This window comes from Lissotriton helveticus, chromosome 11 (assembly GCF_964261635.1).
Source record: "Lissotriton helveticus chromosome 11, aLisHel1.1, whole genome shotgun sequence".
NCBI classification, from domain to species: domain Eukaryota; kingdom Metazoa; phylum Chordata; class Amphibia; order Caudata; family Salamandridae; genus Lissotriton; species Lissotriton helveticus.
Genome location: NC_136072.1, coordinates 1,127,666,376 through 1,127,684,999, shown reverse-complemented (window position 1 = coordinate 1,127,684,999; position 18,624 = coordinate 1,127,666,376). Strand labels below are relative to the sequence as shown.

At 45.2% G+C, this 18,624-nt stretch overlaps 1 protein-coding gene across 2 annotated transcripts in view; it reads left to right on the top strand.

Moving 5' to 3' along the window:
• The window catches only part of CLTCL1 (clathrin heavy chain like 1), a 330,795-nt gene that overhangs the window by 136,153 nt on the left and 176,018 nt on the right, over positions 1–18,624 (top strand). For both annotated transcript variants that reach the window (XM_078667862.1, XM_078667861.1), the window contains exon 5: positions 11,594–11,707. In XM_078667862.1, coding sequence (XP_078523988.1) covers positions 11,594–11,707 — 114 coding nt within the window. The remainder of the gene's footprint in view (positions 1–11,593; positions 11,708–18,624) is intronic.

Genomic DNA, 18,624 nt, shown 5'->3' with positions numbered 1-18,624 from the left:
GTTTTAAAAAACTTTTCCTTACAATCTACGTTTTGGAAAACTTTTCCTTTCTTAAAATTAGGAAATACCCACTGTGGACCTTTTTTGTTTGAATAAAAAGAATAAAAGTATGGCTAAAATGCAAATGCAGCAATCCAGACAATTAGGCTTGGAAATAGTTGTAACTATATCGGGATGTGGCTATCTGCGCAAGAGAAGAACATTTATTGCCGTTTTCTGCAGGCGAGGGATTCAGACACTGGAAATTCAATATCTGACCAAGACGTCAAATTGATCATGAGGACGAGAAGTGCAACCTCAAGCAACCACTGTAGGAATGGGGGCAGAGCTCTGTTGTGGAGCTGAAACCTGATGTGACTCCCAGGAGGGGAACGCAAGAGACCGCCATAAACTGGCAGGAAGGGGAGGGTGGCATCTCTACAAATGTCCACTCAGAGCTGCCACACTCAAAACGACTGGAATCAAGTGGAGTCTGACATGGGTGGAAAAATGGGGTTCAGTGCTCATGCCAGTGGAACTCCTAGTACCCTGCGTGGAGCCCATGTTAGCCCCTCAAGAAAGATGGTATTCATGTATGTTTATGTGTGATGTTTGTCTATCAGAAACCGAGCCAAAAAGCTGCGTAGTGCTTTACACGGTCAGATGTAAGGATACAGTTCAGGAGTTGGTGGAGCGGGGGCTGGCTTCTGGGAGCAGAAGTGTACTGTCGGCATTGTGATGATGTGCTGTTTAAACTCTTTCCTAAATTGGAGCACTATTGGTTACGCTGGTGTTGTTCCAGCTCGTGGGTACATAGATGGAAATAGCCAGATGCCTTGTTTCTTTTCTTTTTTTGCTCCACTTAGCCTCCAGTGTGATGATGTCATGGCTGTGGGCGTGCCGTGGGGCAGCAGAGATAATGAGTTTGTCTGCAAGATAAGCTTTGTGAAAGATGAAACTGGTTTGGAATCTAGCGTGGGGGAGAGGAGCGGGAGGCAAGGTGATCCAATGCAGTTTCATCAGGCTGAGGGTGATCATATTTCCTCCGGCTCTGGGTGAGGTGGGGCGTGACATGTAGGATGCCCTCACGGGGGGCTCTGGAGACCGTGGAGCTGTGCTTTGCCACTGTTCAGATGAGCGAGAAAGGGCTTTAACAGCTGTACTCCAGTCACTTTCTAAAAAAAAAAAAGTTTCATTTTCTTCAGAAGAGAGCTGGTACCATTGTTGTTTTTTTTGTTCTGTTTTGTTTTGGTTTTTGGCACCAAGTTCCTCCAGGATATGGTTGGTGATCACAGCAAATCATTGTGATTTGGCATGTGGTGAAAGTTGGGGTTTGACGCTGTCTGAGTTCTTGTCATTGAGCCAGGTTTGTACGATGTTTTGCTTTTTGTTTTTTGAAGAATAGGAATTCTGCCCGGGTGGGTTTGAGCTTCAGGGCGACACTGTAGATCCAGGTCAGGAAGCAGCAGAGATTAAGGTGTTGGAAGTCTGGAGTCGAAGAGGCTTTCAAGTAGATTTGTGCATCACTAACATAAGGTTCTGTTGGGATCTCTTGGAGGCTCGTGTGCATGATCTGGTGTCAATTGGAAAGGTATGAGGAGACCCAGTGAAGAACACTGCCAGAGAATCCTGCAGGGTGTGGGTAAGGGTCTGACTGTCGAAGGTGTAGGGAAGTCAATAATCACGCAGGAAACAGATGAAGTCAGAGGTGCGTTTATTGGTGCCCTCTCGTCTCTTACTCCAAGTTAGTTCTGACCCAACAGTCCCTCCAATCCTGTCTCCCCACATTCTATCTATTCAAATGTCAATACCACAATCTCCATTCACGAGCTTGTCACGAGTCTCAACACACATGAGAGCTCGTGACCGCTCGTGTACATCCCAACACACCTTCCCCCCTTTAAAAAAAAACCAAAAAAAAACATAAGTTCCTTAATTTATCACAAAATCAATGACTGTACTATGAATAATGAAAATGTAAATTACTAGGATTGTTTAAATTTCATTAAACATTTTCTGTGATTTAAAAGAAAGAACAAGGATTAAAAACTAGTTCATCACAAAATCATTAAACCGAACAGGCAGACGATGAGAACGTATAGCTCTTGTATTGTTTAAGTTACATTCAGCTTGTGTACAATCCTCATTCTCTTTTTGTTCCTCAACATCTAGAAAAACATTACTGTCAACATCATCTACTGATTGACTGGCCCCATTAAACAAAGAAACTCTACTCAAATTCCACACAGAACCACCATCAATCCTAATCGCATTCCTAAAAACTTCAATAACTTTCCTTGGACTTGACCAAACAGGAAACCCTTTACTTACACCTTCTTTCCTTTTTATGCGAACAAAATCGCCCACCTTAATAGAACGACTAGACGTAGAACCAATCCTCTTAACCATATTATGTTTCATCTTATCCTTGTACATTTGAACCCTATGCTGAACAGCATCAAAATCTACTTTTAAACAATTTTCAAAACCAGCTAAGTTCTTTTTCAACCACCAAGGAACTAGCCTTGTACTAGGTTTTCTTCCTCTTAAAAGCTCAAAGGGAGTAACCAATGTTACTGAGTTAGGTGAGGTCCTGTATGCCAACAACATGGACTGTAAAGCCACTCTCCAATTCAATTTACCCTTGATAGAAAGTTGGATAGCCTCTTTGATCACACGGTTGAAACGTTCAACCTGGCCATTTGCTTCAGGATGGAAAACTGCAATCTTTCTATGAATAATTCCACATTTGACAAAAAACTGTTCTATTTCCTTGCTCACAAATTGTGGACCATTATCAGTCACAATCTCCTGAGGAATACCCTCTCTGCAGAAAATTTCATCTAAAAACTCTATCACTTGATGAGAAGTAACCTCTTTAACCATTTTGACCTCAGGCCATTTGGAATAATAGTCAATCAGGACAATTCCGAAAGCTTCCTGTTTAGGCAAACAACTGAACGGGCCAATAATGTCTATCCCCAGCTTCCGCCAAGGTCCCGAAGGTAAGTCAATAGGACAAGGCTCTGGACGTAAAGCAACCGCTGTTTTGTCACTGTTAGAACAAAACACACAAGACCGTACAAAATGATCTACACAAAGGTCAATCCCTGGCCACCAGAACGATTCTTTTAAACGTCTTCTGGTAAAAGATATCCCCAAGTGACCCTCGTGAGCAATTTCAAGTAATGTGTTCCTAATAGCAAAAGGAGGAATAATTTTGTCACCACGAAGAATTACATCACTCTCCACAGCCAGCTCTTCCTGAACTTTAAAAAAACTCATCATGTTGCCAGATAATTTCCTCTGTTCTGGCCAACCATGTACAAGATAATTTTTAACATTGCTCAACTCCAAATCTTTACTCATCTCTTCCCTCCAAACATCCTCCTGCAGAATAAACCGTTCACCACATACCAAATTGATATCCTGAAAAGTAAAAGCAACCTCACACTCATCATCATTAATCATTTCAGGAGGATTCGTGTCAGAGATCAATCTTGACATGCAATCAGCATGTACATTCGCCTTACCCTGGACATACTCAATACTGTACTGGAAGGATTGCAACCTTGAAGCCAACCTTGCAAGGCGTGCCGACATAGTCCTTCCACCACCTGGGGACATAAGATACACTAAGGGTTTATGATCAGTTTTTATCAAGAATCTCGTACCCCATAGGAAAGACCTAAAATGCTCAGCTCCCCAAACACAAGCCAGCAATTCTCTTTCTATTACAGAATAATTCTTTTCGGCATCTCTCAAGGCTCTCGACGCATATGCAACAACCCATTCTCTCTCATTATCCTTCTGTAATAGCACTCCACCTAGGCCTGAGGAACTTGCATCAACCATTATAATACATTTCACACCAACCACAAAAGGTTTTAAGCACGGAGCATTCACTACAAACATTTTCAATTTTTGAAAAGCATTTGTCATTTCATCAGTCCAAACGAATTTAACATATTTTTTTTCAATAGACACCTGAAAGGTTCGACTTTAACTGAAAAATTCGGGATAAATTTAGCATAAAATTCAATGAGACCTAGAAATGCTACTAGTTGTTCTTTTGATGTGGGCACAGGAGCATTCATGATGCTTTTGATATGATTTTTCTTAGGTTTAATTCCCATCCCACTAATAGTGTGGCCTAAATATTCCACTTCTTTTTGCTTAAATTTGCATTTGTCAGGACGTAATGTAAGGCCCTTTTCTGCTAAAGCAGCGATCACACATCTTAAATTATTGTCGTGTTCTATGTCATCCTTTCCATGCACTAAAATGTCATCTTGAAACGCTACAGCGCCATTTAGACCCTCCAAGGTTTCTTTCATGAGCCTCTGGAAAACTGAAGCAGCACTCGCTAACCCAAAGGGCATGCGACAAAATCTGTATAAACCCTCAGGTGTGATAAATGCAGTTATGTTCTTAGATTCCTCAGCTAGTACCACCTGATGATAAGCACTGGCTAGATCTATACAGGAGAAAACTTGTGCACCCGCTAAGGTTGAGACCATTTCATGAAGATTGGGTAACGGGTGCGAATCCACCCAAATGGCACCATTCACACTGCGAAGGTCAATGCATAGCCTGAGCTCGCCATTAGTTTTAACAGAAATTACAATGGGGGAAACCCAAGGTGACGATTCTATCGGTTCAATTATATATTTTTTTTTATATAAATCATTTAGCATTTCTTTAAGTTTGATCCTATAAGATAGAGGAACATTTCTCACTCTATGTCTCACTGGGATGGCATTCTCATTCAACTTGATGACATGTTCAAACCCTTTATAACGACCTAAATCTCCACTAAAAACACTAGGAAAAGATTGGCGTAAGTTTTCTATTAGTGATGAGCTATCCCCCGTTACACTTGGTAAATTCAATGGTTGCACTACATAAACCGGTGGATTAGCTCTGGGATCAATTTTCATTCCTAATTGATGCTGGTGTGGCCAACTTAAAAGTGATAACCCAGACTTTGACACACAAACTTTTCCAGATGTGTGTTGGTCAGAAAACTGTATGTTAGCGATAAAATAACCAATTAGGTTAATCTTATGACCTGTATAACCTCCAGGAGAAACATCAGAGTCAATTAACTTCCTGTTTGGAAACTTTTCTCGAAAAACACTTAGAGAAATGATGGTATACCATGCACATGAATCCACAAAAATCTCCAGACACACACCATCAATTGTTATCATACAAGATGGAAATTTTGTGCAATCCCCATCTTCACAAACATTGATAACAGTGTTGACTTGAAAATTTTCTTCATCATCTAATTGATAATTATCACAACATTCATGAATACAATTCATCTTTCCTGATGTTGACCTGCAAAATCTTGTGAAATGGCCTTTCTTAAGACATTTCGAACAAGTTTTACCTAATGCTGGACAATTTTTACAATCCGCTAAGTGAACGTCACTTCCACACCTGAAACATAAAGGTTTTGAGGTTCTCCTCTCATGTTTCTGATTCCTGAATTTGTTATCATTTCTGACAGGAAATTCCTTTCTCTGTGGAAAACTTTTCTTAGTTTTGTCGAAATCTTTGGATACACTAAAAACATCACTTTTATCATTGCCCCTAATCTCCTTGACAAATTTTTCAGAGTGTTCTATAGATTTTGCTATGTCTATGGCATTATTAAGGGATAAATCAGAAGTTGTCCAAAGACGTTCTTGCACTTTTTTGTTATTAGTCCTCATCAAAATTTGATCCCTTAATACCTGTTCATAGGATATGTGCTCGAAATCACAAGTAACAGCCAAAGATCTTAATGCTGAGACAAAATCCTCAACAGGTTCATCTGTGTGTTGCTTCCGAGAATAAAAAATAAACCTCTCCATAACAACATTCTTTTTCTTGCCATATCTTAAGCTTAACTGTAAGGATGCATATTCATAAACGTTAATATTCCCTGGATTTACTAATGCTGGCAATGTTTTGAATTCTTTCAAAGCTATTCCACCCAAACAATGTTTAAAAAGTGATAGCTTCCTCTCTGGTTCACATTCCCCTTCTTCCAAAACATCTACGTAAGCCAAAAAAACAGGTTCCCAAATCTCCCAAGCCATGGGAGGTTCACCGGGTGATGACAAGAAAGATGGGGGGGGAACAATGCCAGACATACTATTTCAGTTGTTTGCAGATTTCAAGTAAATAGAATGTAAAACAAAAAAAATATTATATTTCATATATATCTTTTTTTTTTTTTTTTTTTTTTAGATTCTCAATAAATTATTACATTTTTAGTCAAAACATACAATGTACATGGCATTCATGACTTTTGAAATAATAAAAAATTCCCTTATGAAACTGTAGAGAATGCACAATGGAAACGTAGTTGTTGTTAATTTTGAAACAAATCGGTAATTCCGCTCATTTCTGATGTTTCCACAATGTGCAGGGATCTATTGTTTCCGGTCAACCAAAGGTCGGTGATTCCGCTCGTCTCTAATGCTCCCAAAGCACGTCTCACGTCTCAAAGCACGTCGCACGTCTCTAATGCTCCCAAAGCTGACGTCAGAGACGGCGCGTAGAGTCAACGTTGTTTCTTGTGCGCGAACTCTTGCACAGTACGTTGGCTCGTGAGTCGAGGAAACAATTTTGAATGATGCGCCCAAATGTAAGTGATTTCCCAGTCTTTTCTTTACTGAGACGCAAGTTAATTCAGTTTTCCAAGAAGTAGACGCATCTCCAAGTCGTCATTAAGTTAAATCTGCTTCCGCTTCCTTCGAAGACAGGGTAGAGGTTTAAAGCTGTTTGTAACAAAAAAAATTTTGTTGCTTCCCAAAGCGGCAGCTAAACGCGGTTATAGAACAATTAGCTGCCAAATTATTAGCGCTTATCCAACGATATTCACCGCCTCATGTTGACGTGAATTATGGTAATCCAAATGAAAATTTTTCTTCTTTTGAATTTGTTCTGATCCTCCAATGCAGGTAACGAATCCCGCCCGTCGCCAGTGTAGGGAAGTCAATAATCACGCAGGAAACAGATGAAGTCAGAGGTGCGTTTATTGGTGCCCTCTCGTCTCTTACTCCAAGTTAGTTCTGACCCAACAGTCCCTCCAATCCTGTCTCCCCACATTCTATCTATTCAAATGTCAATACCACAATCTCCATTCACGAGCTTGTCACGAGTCTCAACACACATGAGAGCTCGTGACCGCTCGTGTACATCCCAACAGAAGGCATGTGAGAGATCCAGCAATATTCAGAGGCAGTGGTCATCTTGATCTGTGGTCAGGAGGGCATCATCTGAGGTGTAAGCCAGTAGCCTCAGTAATGTGGCATGATGTGAAGGGAGACTAGAAGTGGTGAAAGAGATTGTTGGCATTGATGTGTTCTCTAAATTGCGTGTACACTACTTTTTCAAATGTCTTGCTTATGAAGGGGAGCCGAGTGTTGGGCCTGTAGTTGGCAAGGTCATCAGGGTTCAGTGTAGTTTTCTTAAGAAATGAGAGTATCTGGCCTGTCTCGAGAGCTTCTGGGAAGATGGCTTGAGTGATGGAGGTGTGGACAATGGCGAGTGGGGGTGAGTGAGATTTAATGACGGACGAGGGGTAAGAAATAATTTTCATAAGTGACTTTGAAGGACTTGGGTATGTCGTTGAGATCTGCACGAGAAAAGCTTTGAAGGATGACCATTGTTCGATTCTATGAGAAGTAGTGGTTGTAAGAGGACAAGTTGGCTTAGTGTTGATGTGCTGTCAGATTGTCTGTATTTGCTTACTGAAGAATGGTTTGATGGCATCCCTCTGTGGAGTTTGGCATAGGAGGGCACGCAGGGGTTGATGTAGGGCGTGATTTTTGTAAGCCGCTTTCTGCTTCTATTGGTGGCATCGTTGTTAGAGTACCTTACTTTGGTTGATGTTATGAGCTGTCTATTTTGTGGAGAGGGACTTCAGTATCATGAGGTCTTCAGGAGGTGTGTTTTTCTTCCATTTTATTACCTATCTGTGGATGCCGTGTTTATTGTCAGTAAGATCTTTAGATAGCTAGGGTGTTGGAGGTTTTTGTTTGCATTTCTATTTTTTATTTGACTCGTGAATGTTCACATCATTTTTCAAAAAATTGTTGAAGTTGTTTTGTCGTTTAGCACTGAATGTGTTGTTTGCAGAGTAATAGAGGAATTCAAGCATTAGATTTTCAATGTCTTGGAAGGATCTGAAGACTCGTTCTTCTCTTTCGTGTTGACCTCAAATTGTTGATAGGCTGTGAGCAGGTAGATGGAGTTGGCAATGTGGTTGATCCCATTCCAGGGTATGGGTGATTTCAATCAGATTGTTGGTCATGCTAAGAAGCCTAAGCCTGAGGATGTGGCCTTTACAATGCGGCGGTTGAGTGATACCCTGTACTTCATTGAGTGTGTGCTCTTTTTTTAATTAAGTTTCTGTTGTCTGGGAGTTGAAGTAATCTAATAGGGTGGTGGGCATGTGTCCATTGGATGGGGTGGCAGGAAGAGCTGAGAATGAATTAATGAAGTCCTTGTTCTGTCCTAAAGACCTGTAGGTGAGATGGAAGGTGGCAGTCTGAGTTGCAGAGTGGGTAGTGGCACGTTAGGAGCTCCATGGAGTTTTCACTTGCTTGTCTAAGGTGCAGGACTAGTAGGATTTATGTATGACCCTGAAGCCTCCTACATTCTTATGTGCGCAGTCCACACTACGGATGCTGTGAGTAGAAGGCCATCTAGAACGTGTAAGTGGATGTTTCTATGATAAAGAGAGCATCGGGCTTATAATAGGTGATATATATATATATATATCTATATATATATATATATATATATATATATATATATATAGATATATATATATATATATCACCTATTATATATAATACCTGGTGTATGGAGTACTTCAGAGATCATGTTACTGAGCATGAGTGGGAATGTGTGTTTTGTATGTTGCGGTTGTGTGATAGTGAGATTGATGAGGTTGGCTCTCTGTGCGTTTCAAGGATGTTGCGTGCATTTGTGTCTTCTAGATCTTGATGCGATTGTTAGGATTGCCTGTATGAGGTGCAGGGCGAGCATATGATTATATATTACTTCTTTGGTTTCAGTGGCGCAGAGCCCTGGCACTAGCCGGTTTAAACAAGCAGTTCCCTTGTCTGTGTCTGCCCTTTGCAGGAGTCTCCAAGGCGGTGGCATGCCCTGAGGTGTTGATTAATGTGGGAAGAAAGCAGGAAGTTGTGTCACTTCCTGTACAGAGGAAGGCTCGGAAATGCATTGATGCCGCTATCTGTGGAGATGGATGATGGGGGATGCTAATAAGGCATTTCTGTGTGATAGAAGTGGCAGCTCGATCTTTGAATGGCTCCCACCCAACACTCGCTGAACCGTCATCCAAGCCCTCATCACCAGTAAGCTGGACTACGGGAACGTACTCTATGCTGGAATCAGCACTCAACTGACCCGAAGCCTCCAGATCCCTGGGGGTCAGCGAAGCCTACTTAGGCGGTGTCCCCATTTTTTGGGGAAATTACATAATATTAGCAGATTACTAAAGTATGTATAAACGAAGAAGCAAACTGTAAAATTGCAAATTTTAAAATGTTCTATAAAGGTGAAGGAATTTGAAATTGGAGACCAAAAATGAAGTTGGTATCCTCTGATGGATCCGTGGGAGAAGTGCAAATGCATCAAACAGAATATGGTACGGATAATGGGTGGCATCAGTTGAATTTAGAAAATCTCCAAACTTCCCATTAAAATTAAAATGTTGATATTTTGTAAACTTATGTGTGAATTGAGTAAAATATTTCATCATGTGCATTTGTTTGGTAGATGCTTCTTTCCGTATTTTTGTGTATTTTGCAGTAATAATCATCATAATTGCTCTGTCCATGGTCCCCAGATTCAAGTAATGATTCAATGGGGGTCCTCCGATTCAATTAATGATTGAGTAGGTGTCTCCGGATTCAGCAGCGATTAAGTGGAGGTCCACAGAGGTAATGAGGTTTAGAACTGCTGCTCCAGACCATAAAAACTCAGCGGCCAGGCTCACCCTAACCTGCTCAAATCACCTGCAGTTCAAAATGCTTCACTGGCTGCCAATCCGCAAACAAGTTAACTTCAAACTCCTTGCACACATGTACAAGGCTGTGCTCCACATTGGTCCTATGTATCTCAACAACCGCATAAACTTCCACAAACCTACCAGACACCTCCACTCAGCAGGACTCTTACTCACCCCAGATAACACAGAACCTCCTCAAGCGGTCATGCCTTCTCCTATCTCGCCCCTAAAGCCTCGAACCGCCTGCCCCCTGCACATCAGAGCCTCCTCCTCAGTTCTTGAATCCTGCAAGAATTGGGCACAACGCGAGAACACCTAGCCCCAGCCATGGTTCTGCTCATACCGCTCCTGCTTCAACGCCAGCTGTGAGAGTTGTGCACTATACAAATGCACACAACAAAGCATCACAAGTGATGCTTCGGTTAGTGCTATCTTTTCTTGCATGGCCTTGAGGCGCATGAGCCACTGGCGTAATGAAACTTGAAAGGGCCCCCTTGCAAGGTACGTGAAGGGGCCCCCTCTGGACTCAGTCAGGATCGCTCCAGCCAGAGTATTGTGCTGAGGGGCCCCCTGGAGCTTGGGGGCCCTCCCGCACCGCAGGGCTGTGGGGGCCTGTTGCACGCCACTGGCATGAGCAACACTAAGACAATAAAACCTGTAAAACTACTTTAAATAACTATGAATTTGGACTATGTCCATGTTTTTTTTTTCTTTTTAAGGGTTTATTTTGTTATGGAGGTGAAACCTGGGAGAAATGCATTTTTATCAATGTTATAGTAAGATTTTGTGGACACTCTCACTCAAGTCCAGTCAGTCTGTCTTTTCCCCACTTTAATTCCCCAGGGTGCTTTGTTTTAGAATGGGCTGTATAGAGCTGCTGTAACCCCATCTGCAGCAGTGTGCATGTGTTCTCGTGCAATGTTCCGCATGCCATGCGCTGGGCCGCCCTTGCCGTGTCTTTCCTGCAGTTGGAACAATACTCCGCTTAGGCCCAAATTTTCATGTGATCCATGTTGACCCATATCATAAAAATGTAAATCCAAGTGGTGAGCAGTTGCTGCTCATTACTAGGCGAAGTGTTATCCGAGTGGGCACACTTTACCTGACCTGCTGTTTACTGATGCAAAGTTTGAAGCCCTTTGAAGACTCGGTAAAAGATTTTGTTAGTTGTTTATAACATAAATCCCTTTACGCAGTTGACCAGTATGGTAACCAGTGTCAGAGGCAGCACACAGCACTGTCGACAACAGTGACAAAGGGAGCTGAGCTGAAAAGCAGGGAGGCCCTCACTTAACCTATGCAAGACAGTGAGCCTGGGCTTGGATATTCACTTACTGGTTCATTCTGCAAGACTGTGAGGGAATGGGGATTTTTGGAGGGTGCCTTGATGCTGCTGGTTCGTGGGTAGGCAGAGGGTGTCCTGATGCCCCGGGTTCCAGCTGTTGGTCGGCTGTAGCCTGGGACCAGAGGCCCAAGCTTAGTGCCCTCGTGTGTCCCATCTCTCTTGCACTGTGCCCAGCACCTTTCGTGGTTGGCTTTGTAACGTCTCTTTCCTGTCTCTCTCCCTGCCCACAGCTTCACATTATAGAGGTGGGCCAGCCGGCCACCGGGAACCAGCCCTTCGTGAAGAAAGCTGTGGATGTCTTCTTCCCCCCGGAGGCGCAGACCGACTTCCCCGTGGCCATGCAGGTAAGACTGGGGTGGCCCCAAAGACTCTAGGCCCCATGCGTGCTGCATGTGCAGTGTAGTAGGCGAGAGCATGCCAGCAGAGAAGGGGCTTACATCTGCTGCAATGCTCAGTTACTGGGTTTTTGATCCTGGGTTGGTGGCTGGTGTCCAGATTCACAACGAAAATTGCCTTGCTGCCCCAATGTGTCAACATGCGAGTGGAAAGTTTGCAATTTGTATTTCATGTGCCATCTTTTTTTATTTTGATTGTAGGACTATTTTCTTTCTGGTTCGGGACATTTAGGAGTTTTTAGGTCTTACCTGCCTACAGCACGATTGCTTTCGCTGCAAGATGTATTGTGCACTTTAAGGGACTTGGAACCCACCCATTGCTTGCCATTCATTTGCTTCATTGCCACTCTTGTTTGCTGCCTCCTAATTGGCCTGCTCTTGCCAATGTCACTTCCTTTTCTTTAGTTTAGAGCTTGGACCAAGCATTGATTGATTTGCTTTGATTAGTGTCATTCCGCTTTCCATCCACTACTTGCTGTGCTTCTGTACTATTTTATGTAGTGTTCCATCCACGTTGCTTATTCTCCTAAAATGTCTGTTGCTTTTTCCCCTCCCACCCCACACCATTGTCTGTGTTGATTCTTTCCCCTCGTTGTCTTGGTGGCATCTTCCCTCTACCCCTGTTGTCTATTTTGGAGAACGCCCCAACCCGCCATATGATGTAGCCAGTGCTGGCTGTGTCAGTGTTTTTTTTTTTAATCATTCTGTTGCTGCCCCCCCCCCCCTGTTGTCCATGCTGCCCACGTTCACCAGCCATAAGGAAAAAAACGTGCTATGTTGTGGCCGGCACTGACAGTTTCATAGCATGTTTTTTAGGTCTGGGCGGCGTTCTGCTCTGCGAAACTATGCGAAACGCCAAGAAAAACTATTCTGTTCCGCGGAGTTCCTCAAGTGGCGGAGTGTGGGAAGTTGTGCTGCTCGCACTGAGTTTTAGCGCCAGAAGTTTGTCCTGCGCTGTAAAACTAGTACACACTGCTACGAGTCGCACCAGAGGTCGCTGCTTCTTTCTGCCGCTCGAGGAGATATTCTACTCGAGCGGCAGCTTCCTCAATGCTAGCGGCAGCGTCCTCGACGCAAGCGGTACTAGTGACTGCTGCAACTGCCCATGTTTAGAAATCTCGCCAGGAGGAGGTCTTCTGTGCGATTTTGCTCGCCCGCCCCCTTAACGTGGGTGAGCCGTGCAAAAAAAAACACTCTGTGCCACTTCGCAGAGTTTTTCAGAGTGGGCAAAACTCTGCGAACTTTGCTGGCGCAGTGGAATTCTTCCCCCACCCCTAATGTTTTTCTAAGTTTACTTTTAGTCCTGCTGCACAGCTTTGTTACTGTACAACATGGTAAAAGACATTTGCAAAGGCAAAACCCAGTGGTTTTGTCAATTCTTGTCATCCCTGGGACTTTTGTTCTTGGGGCGTTGGTGACCTCTCCCACTGTCTGAGATGAGAGCCTCTCAGTGACCGGGTGTTTCTTGTCCTTGTTGGTTTGTATTTTGTTTAAATTAATTTTCAGATCTTTCTTTCAGCCTTTTGAGCAGCAGTTTGATTTAAATTAAACTTTCGAGCGAATCCTGCTCCGGTAGTGTAATAATTATTATAAACATAAGTTGAGTTTAAAGGGGTGTTGCCTGTAGAGGTTACATGCCATCATTCTGCAGCCTCGCAGCGCTTTAAGGGTTTGTAACCTTCTAGAGATAAAGAAGTCGTGAAGTGCAGAAATAGTCAGATGTCGCGATATGAATGCCTGAATAGCACGCAACACCCCGGCGTGGCTGTAGCTCCTAGAATCCTGGATGTGGTGAATGGCAGAGCCAGGCCCGCTGGCGCTGCTCCTGTCACCAGCAGCTCACAGGGGATTCTTGTTGGCTGTGAAAAGTGTACAACGTGCCTTGAGGGCCTGCAACGAGGCACAGAAATGACTGCCGGGCGCGCTATCTGTCCTTCAAGGCGCTGCACCATATGGTAACCCCGCCTGCCTTTACTGTGCCTGACCTGCCCCGCTGCTTGGTGCGAGGCACGGCTCGTCGACATTTCTTTCAGTTTTGTGTAAGACGTGCAGTTTAGAAATGTAAATTAAGACAATGGCTACTCAGCCTTTCTTCCTTCAGAGGTTGCAAAGCTGAGCGCTGCTAAACTGGCCAATATTGGCGTTCTATCAAGTGCTCTGTAAATCGATTTAACAATGTGATTGCTCAACACGCGTGTCCTCGCACTGGCATGAATTTGAGATAAGCGGTGACTGCCTTCACGGGCGTGAGCGCCCCTGGGTCCTACTAGCCCCGCCGAACCCCACTCCCCCGCTTTAAGGATGGGGGCTACTGGGGGTGAGTGCTTCAGATGGACTGTGTGTGAGGTGTGCGCACCCTTCGCCCTCGGGGCAGTCCACCGAGGTCTCTGCAGGCTGCTGATTGGATCCGTTCCTGTCTCCTGCCACCCTTTGGGGTTTGTGGGTGCAGTGTATGCATGCAGCCTGTGTCGCATGCCCCCGTGTACTCGCGAGACACCCGCTGAAGCCCCTTCCCTCGATGGGCCAGGGGTCTCTCTGGCAGTGCCGTGGCCTAGCTGCTGGCTGACTCGTGCGCTGGCACGTCGGGTCCCCTGAGGAAGGTGCAGCGGTGGGGCCTTCAGCGGGCTGAGGCGAACTACTACTGCGCCCCCCACCCTCCGTGGCGAGGTGTCTCACCCTTTTTCGCTTGTCAGCAGCTCGGTGCAGTGCAGGCCTTCAGCATTGACTTGCATGAGGGCCTCCTGCAATGATGTACACGGACTCCTGCGGGGCCGACTCAGTGCTTAATCCTCTGTAAGTCTGCACAAAGCTGGGTAATCGCGCCAGTTATTTACGCGCTCGGAGCTGCTTTGGGGTTGTAAAGCGCACTTTATACACTGTCGTCGTTATTATGAACCCGCCCACTGTTCCCGCGTACCCCGTTTCAGTGCGGCTCTGAGATTGTGTGAAGCAGCGGTGCGCACAGAGTCCGAATGAGGAGCCTTCGAGGCGTGTTATGCAATATTCTTTTGTGCATCTGCGGCTCTCGCCAGGCCCTGCCGGAAGCGGGGTTTAAAAAGGTTTCCTTTTATTGCCTCCGTGCGCGGCTGAAGAGCTGGCGCAGCGCTGCGAGGCGCGGGACCCGGGGAGAGGAGCCTGCAGCGCTCCGAGGACGGCGCAGGAGCCCCGCCGAGACCGTCAAGGGCACCGTGTCCGCACTGCCGGTCCCGCAGGGGAGGAGGCTGGACCCCCGAGGATGGCCCACCGTCTCCTGCCTTTAGCATCAGGGGAGACCGGGGAGCGGGCGCCGGACTGACCCGAGGCGAGTGAACCTCTCTATTGTCACAGCCCCCCTGCACCAGCCGGCTGGTCCAGCCCTCCGTGTGCCTTCTCCTTGACTATCCATCACTGCTCTCCTAGAGCAGTGTGCCAGCTCGCCCACGCGCCACAGACACCAGTGGGAGGGCACCTCGCCAGATATAGCGCCTCGTACTACTGCAGGTTACTCATGTGCTGCAAGCCCCGGCGCGGGGGCTGCTGCGGTTCATTTTCTGACGCGCCATTTGTCTGCAGCGAAACCTCCACGATTTTGAATCAAAGGTTCGGTACGCGTCAGACGGCCCGTACTTCAAAGGTTCCTTACAGTCATGCACGCACGCAGCCCGTACACATGTGACCGAGGGGCACAGGATGCAAAGAACATGGAAGATCTTCACGAGAGGTTGTTTAGAGGGCAAGTGACGGGGTGAATGGGGATATGAAGTAGGGCGCACAGTGAAAGGGGAGGAGTGAAACCGGTGCGATGGTTTGAGAATGGATGGGGAAAGTGAAAAGTATGTAGGGTGACCAACCTTCCGTAAATTTCACGGACCGTCCCGTATTTTAGTATGATGTCCACAAGGCGTTAGTAATTTGGTGTCCCCAAATTACGGACACCGTACAGACATACTGAAATCGAAATGGGAAATTTCAGTAAGGTATGCTGTTTCCCTGCGAGAGGCCCCCTGAGTTTAAAAGATTCACTCGTGCCTCTAGCACTTATCTTTTAAACCGAAGAGGCTGCCTGCAGCGGGCCCTCCCGGACCTGGCGCAGTCTGTGGACTGGCCCATTGTCATTCTGAGACTGCAGCTGATTATCACATATAGAATAACATGGGCCCTATTGTAGTGGCAGCATGTGTCGTGCCTTCTCCTGCATCTGACTAGGGCAAGGCATTCTGCTTTTGTCTTGAACGCCATGCTGGAGAAAATAAAAATAAAATAACTAACAGCGTTTTCACTGTACATTTAAAAGTCAGATTGTAACATACAAATAAAAAAATACTATTCAACGTTTATTGTTACATTAGCACAAATCTTGATTGCAGAAAGGGCCTGATGTCGCTTTGCAAAGCTGCGCACATACTGAAAAACTGAAGTGCACGATTCTCAACCTTCTATAAACTTATTTTGACTTGTATTTATTTTGGTTGTCTATTTACATACTTCTATATTTTTGTGCGACCTCCTCTGATATGTCTGTAAAACGTATGTTTTGTCGTAAATTTTTGTCCTGAATTTTTACCTTCTATCCTGAATTTTTGTCCTGAATTGTGACCCTTTGTCCTGAATTTTTACACCGACCGCCCTGAGTTTGCACCCATGCCAGTTGGTCACCCTAGAAGTATGGCCATGATTAAGTGATATGTTTTACAGTGATGCATTGTTAATAAAGGCAATGTTTGCAGCCTTGTCCTAATAAATGTCATTTAACGCTTCAATAACAGCTTGAAGTGTGGTTATTGCATGAAGGTTCCCCTTGCATGCTGTCGCGACTCTGCGCCTGTGCGGCACATTCCGATCGCAGGTGCGGTCATGACGGCCCCCAGCCGTCATCAGCACACGAACACTGTAGTGCATGACGGCTGGGGGCCGTCATCAGCATGCATGGGGTTAAAGTCACGCGGCCCGTACTTCAAAGGTTCCTTAAACTGTCACACGGCCCGTACTTTAAAATAAACTTTGACATCTGTTCGAATCGCCGTGCATACACTCTGTTTTTCAGGACCGGCCGCTATCTTCTGGTGTGTACGTTTAAATCCCGCTCCTGTCTTTGTGTGCTTCCGTAACTTCATCACTGCAGTTGCCCCTCCCTGCACCTGAGCGCCCCCTGCAGGGGAAAGGAAGGTTCGCGCTGTGCTGAATGAAGGCAGCTTCACTGCGATTCAACTCTCGGCGCTGGGCAATAAACCTTGTTGAATCAAAAACACGTTAAATATAAAGAATGCAAAATTCGAACTAGCCACACTTAACTTTATCGCACGTGTCCTGTATGTTCAGGGCACTAGTCCGACGGAAAACACCAAGACTAATTATCATATGCAGTTCACAATGACGTCACAGAAGTGACTGTACGAAGTGATTTCATGATCTTTTAATAATACTCAATTAAAAGTCAAAGGGCCTATTTTAAACAATACATTTTCACGTACTGAAACAAAAATATGAAAAAAAATTTTTTTTAGGGTTTACTTTTTTCTAAATTGGGCATTTTTCGACATATTAACGCATGACTGACTCGGAAATGGGTGAAAGTGACTCTTTTTAAACAGACCTGTGGTGCTCAGTAATGGCATGTTTAAATGTCTTTTAGTGAGTATACAAAAAAGCATTTTTTTGGTTAACTTAAAATTTGCTGTAAATTCACGCTTTCTGCTGATGTTTTTTATTCCGTTTCAAAGCACAAAAGGGCTTCAGATTTGTAGTTAAGAACAGACAGGTTAATGGTGTGACACTCTCCGGTCCTCAGTAAGGGAATAAAACACCCCCTTTTCCACCCCATTCTCTACAAGCGATGCTGCCCAGAGCAGGTTATACACAGTGTTTGCAATTGCAGGTCGCTGCAGGTGTGGGGCTCAAGGTGACCCGAGGTGTCACATGTGTCCCAGCACAGCAGCTCCCTTCATTGGGGATGGGTCACGGGCTAAGGGTAGGCCCTTTCTAAAACAAGCATTTGTAAATCCAGAAGGCCTTGCCTATGTGAGAGCTATTGGCTTTGTCAATGTCTTTTAGCCATGTTGTAGAGCAGCATGGCTCCTGTGCAGTACAGCTAAAAGTGGGTGGGGAAGGCGCTATAAGAGCAATAAAAAAGGGGGGGCACAATGCAGGAAGGTTAAAAAAAAAAAACAGATGCTGCTAGCGCTGGCAGTGTCATACCGCTTTTGTCCCCCTTTGGTGGGCGGGTGGGGTGGCAGCAGAGACGACAAGAGGGTGTGAAGTGGGAGGGAAGAGAAGAGGCAACACGGGCAACGGGGGCTGGTAGAGTAAAAGCAGCACGGAAGAGGGGAGGGAGAGGGGTAGGAAGGATGCAGCAACTCTGGTGGCTGGCGAGGGGTTGGGAGGGAAGAAGCAAAACGAAGCAACGCAGCGGGAAGATTTTTGTTTTCATTTTTTTAAAAAGCAGCATGAAAAATAGTACCTCAATCACAGCGCCAGCAGCTGACGGACCCTAATTAGGATGAATCTATCTGTATGTGGTCCATGGTCCTGAGGAAAGAACAAAAAGTGAAGCTGGCTTGCACTGCCCAATAAGGAGGCCGAAAATCGAGTGACAATAAAGCCAAAGAATGGTGAGCAGTGGGCGGGTTGCAAGCCCATTCTTGTCTACAATATCTCTCGCGAGCAAGAGTGTGTGCCCTGCCACAGACAAGACCTAAAAATAGTGGGTTTAAACGCATGCGTGCGGCAGCTTTTTTTGCGCTGTGCGGCGTTTTTAAAAACACCGTGTTACATGACGAGCTGAGCGCGTCATGAACATGTGAGCGGCGCAACTCATGACGAGCTCAGCTCGTCATGAGCATGGAAGGGGTTAATTCGTATGCCTACGTCCGTCCTCGACTTGCGTGCTG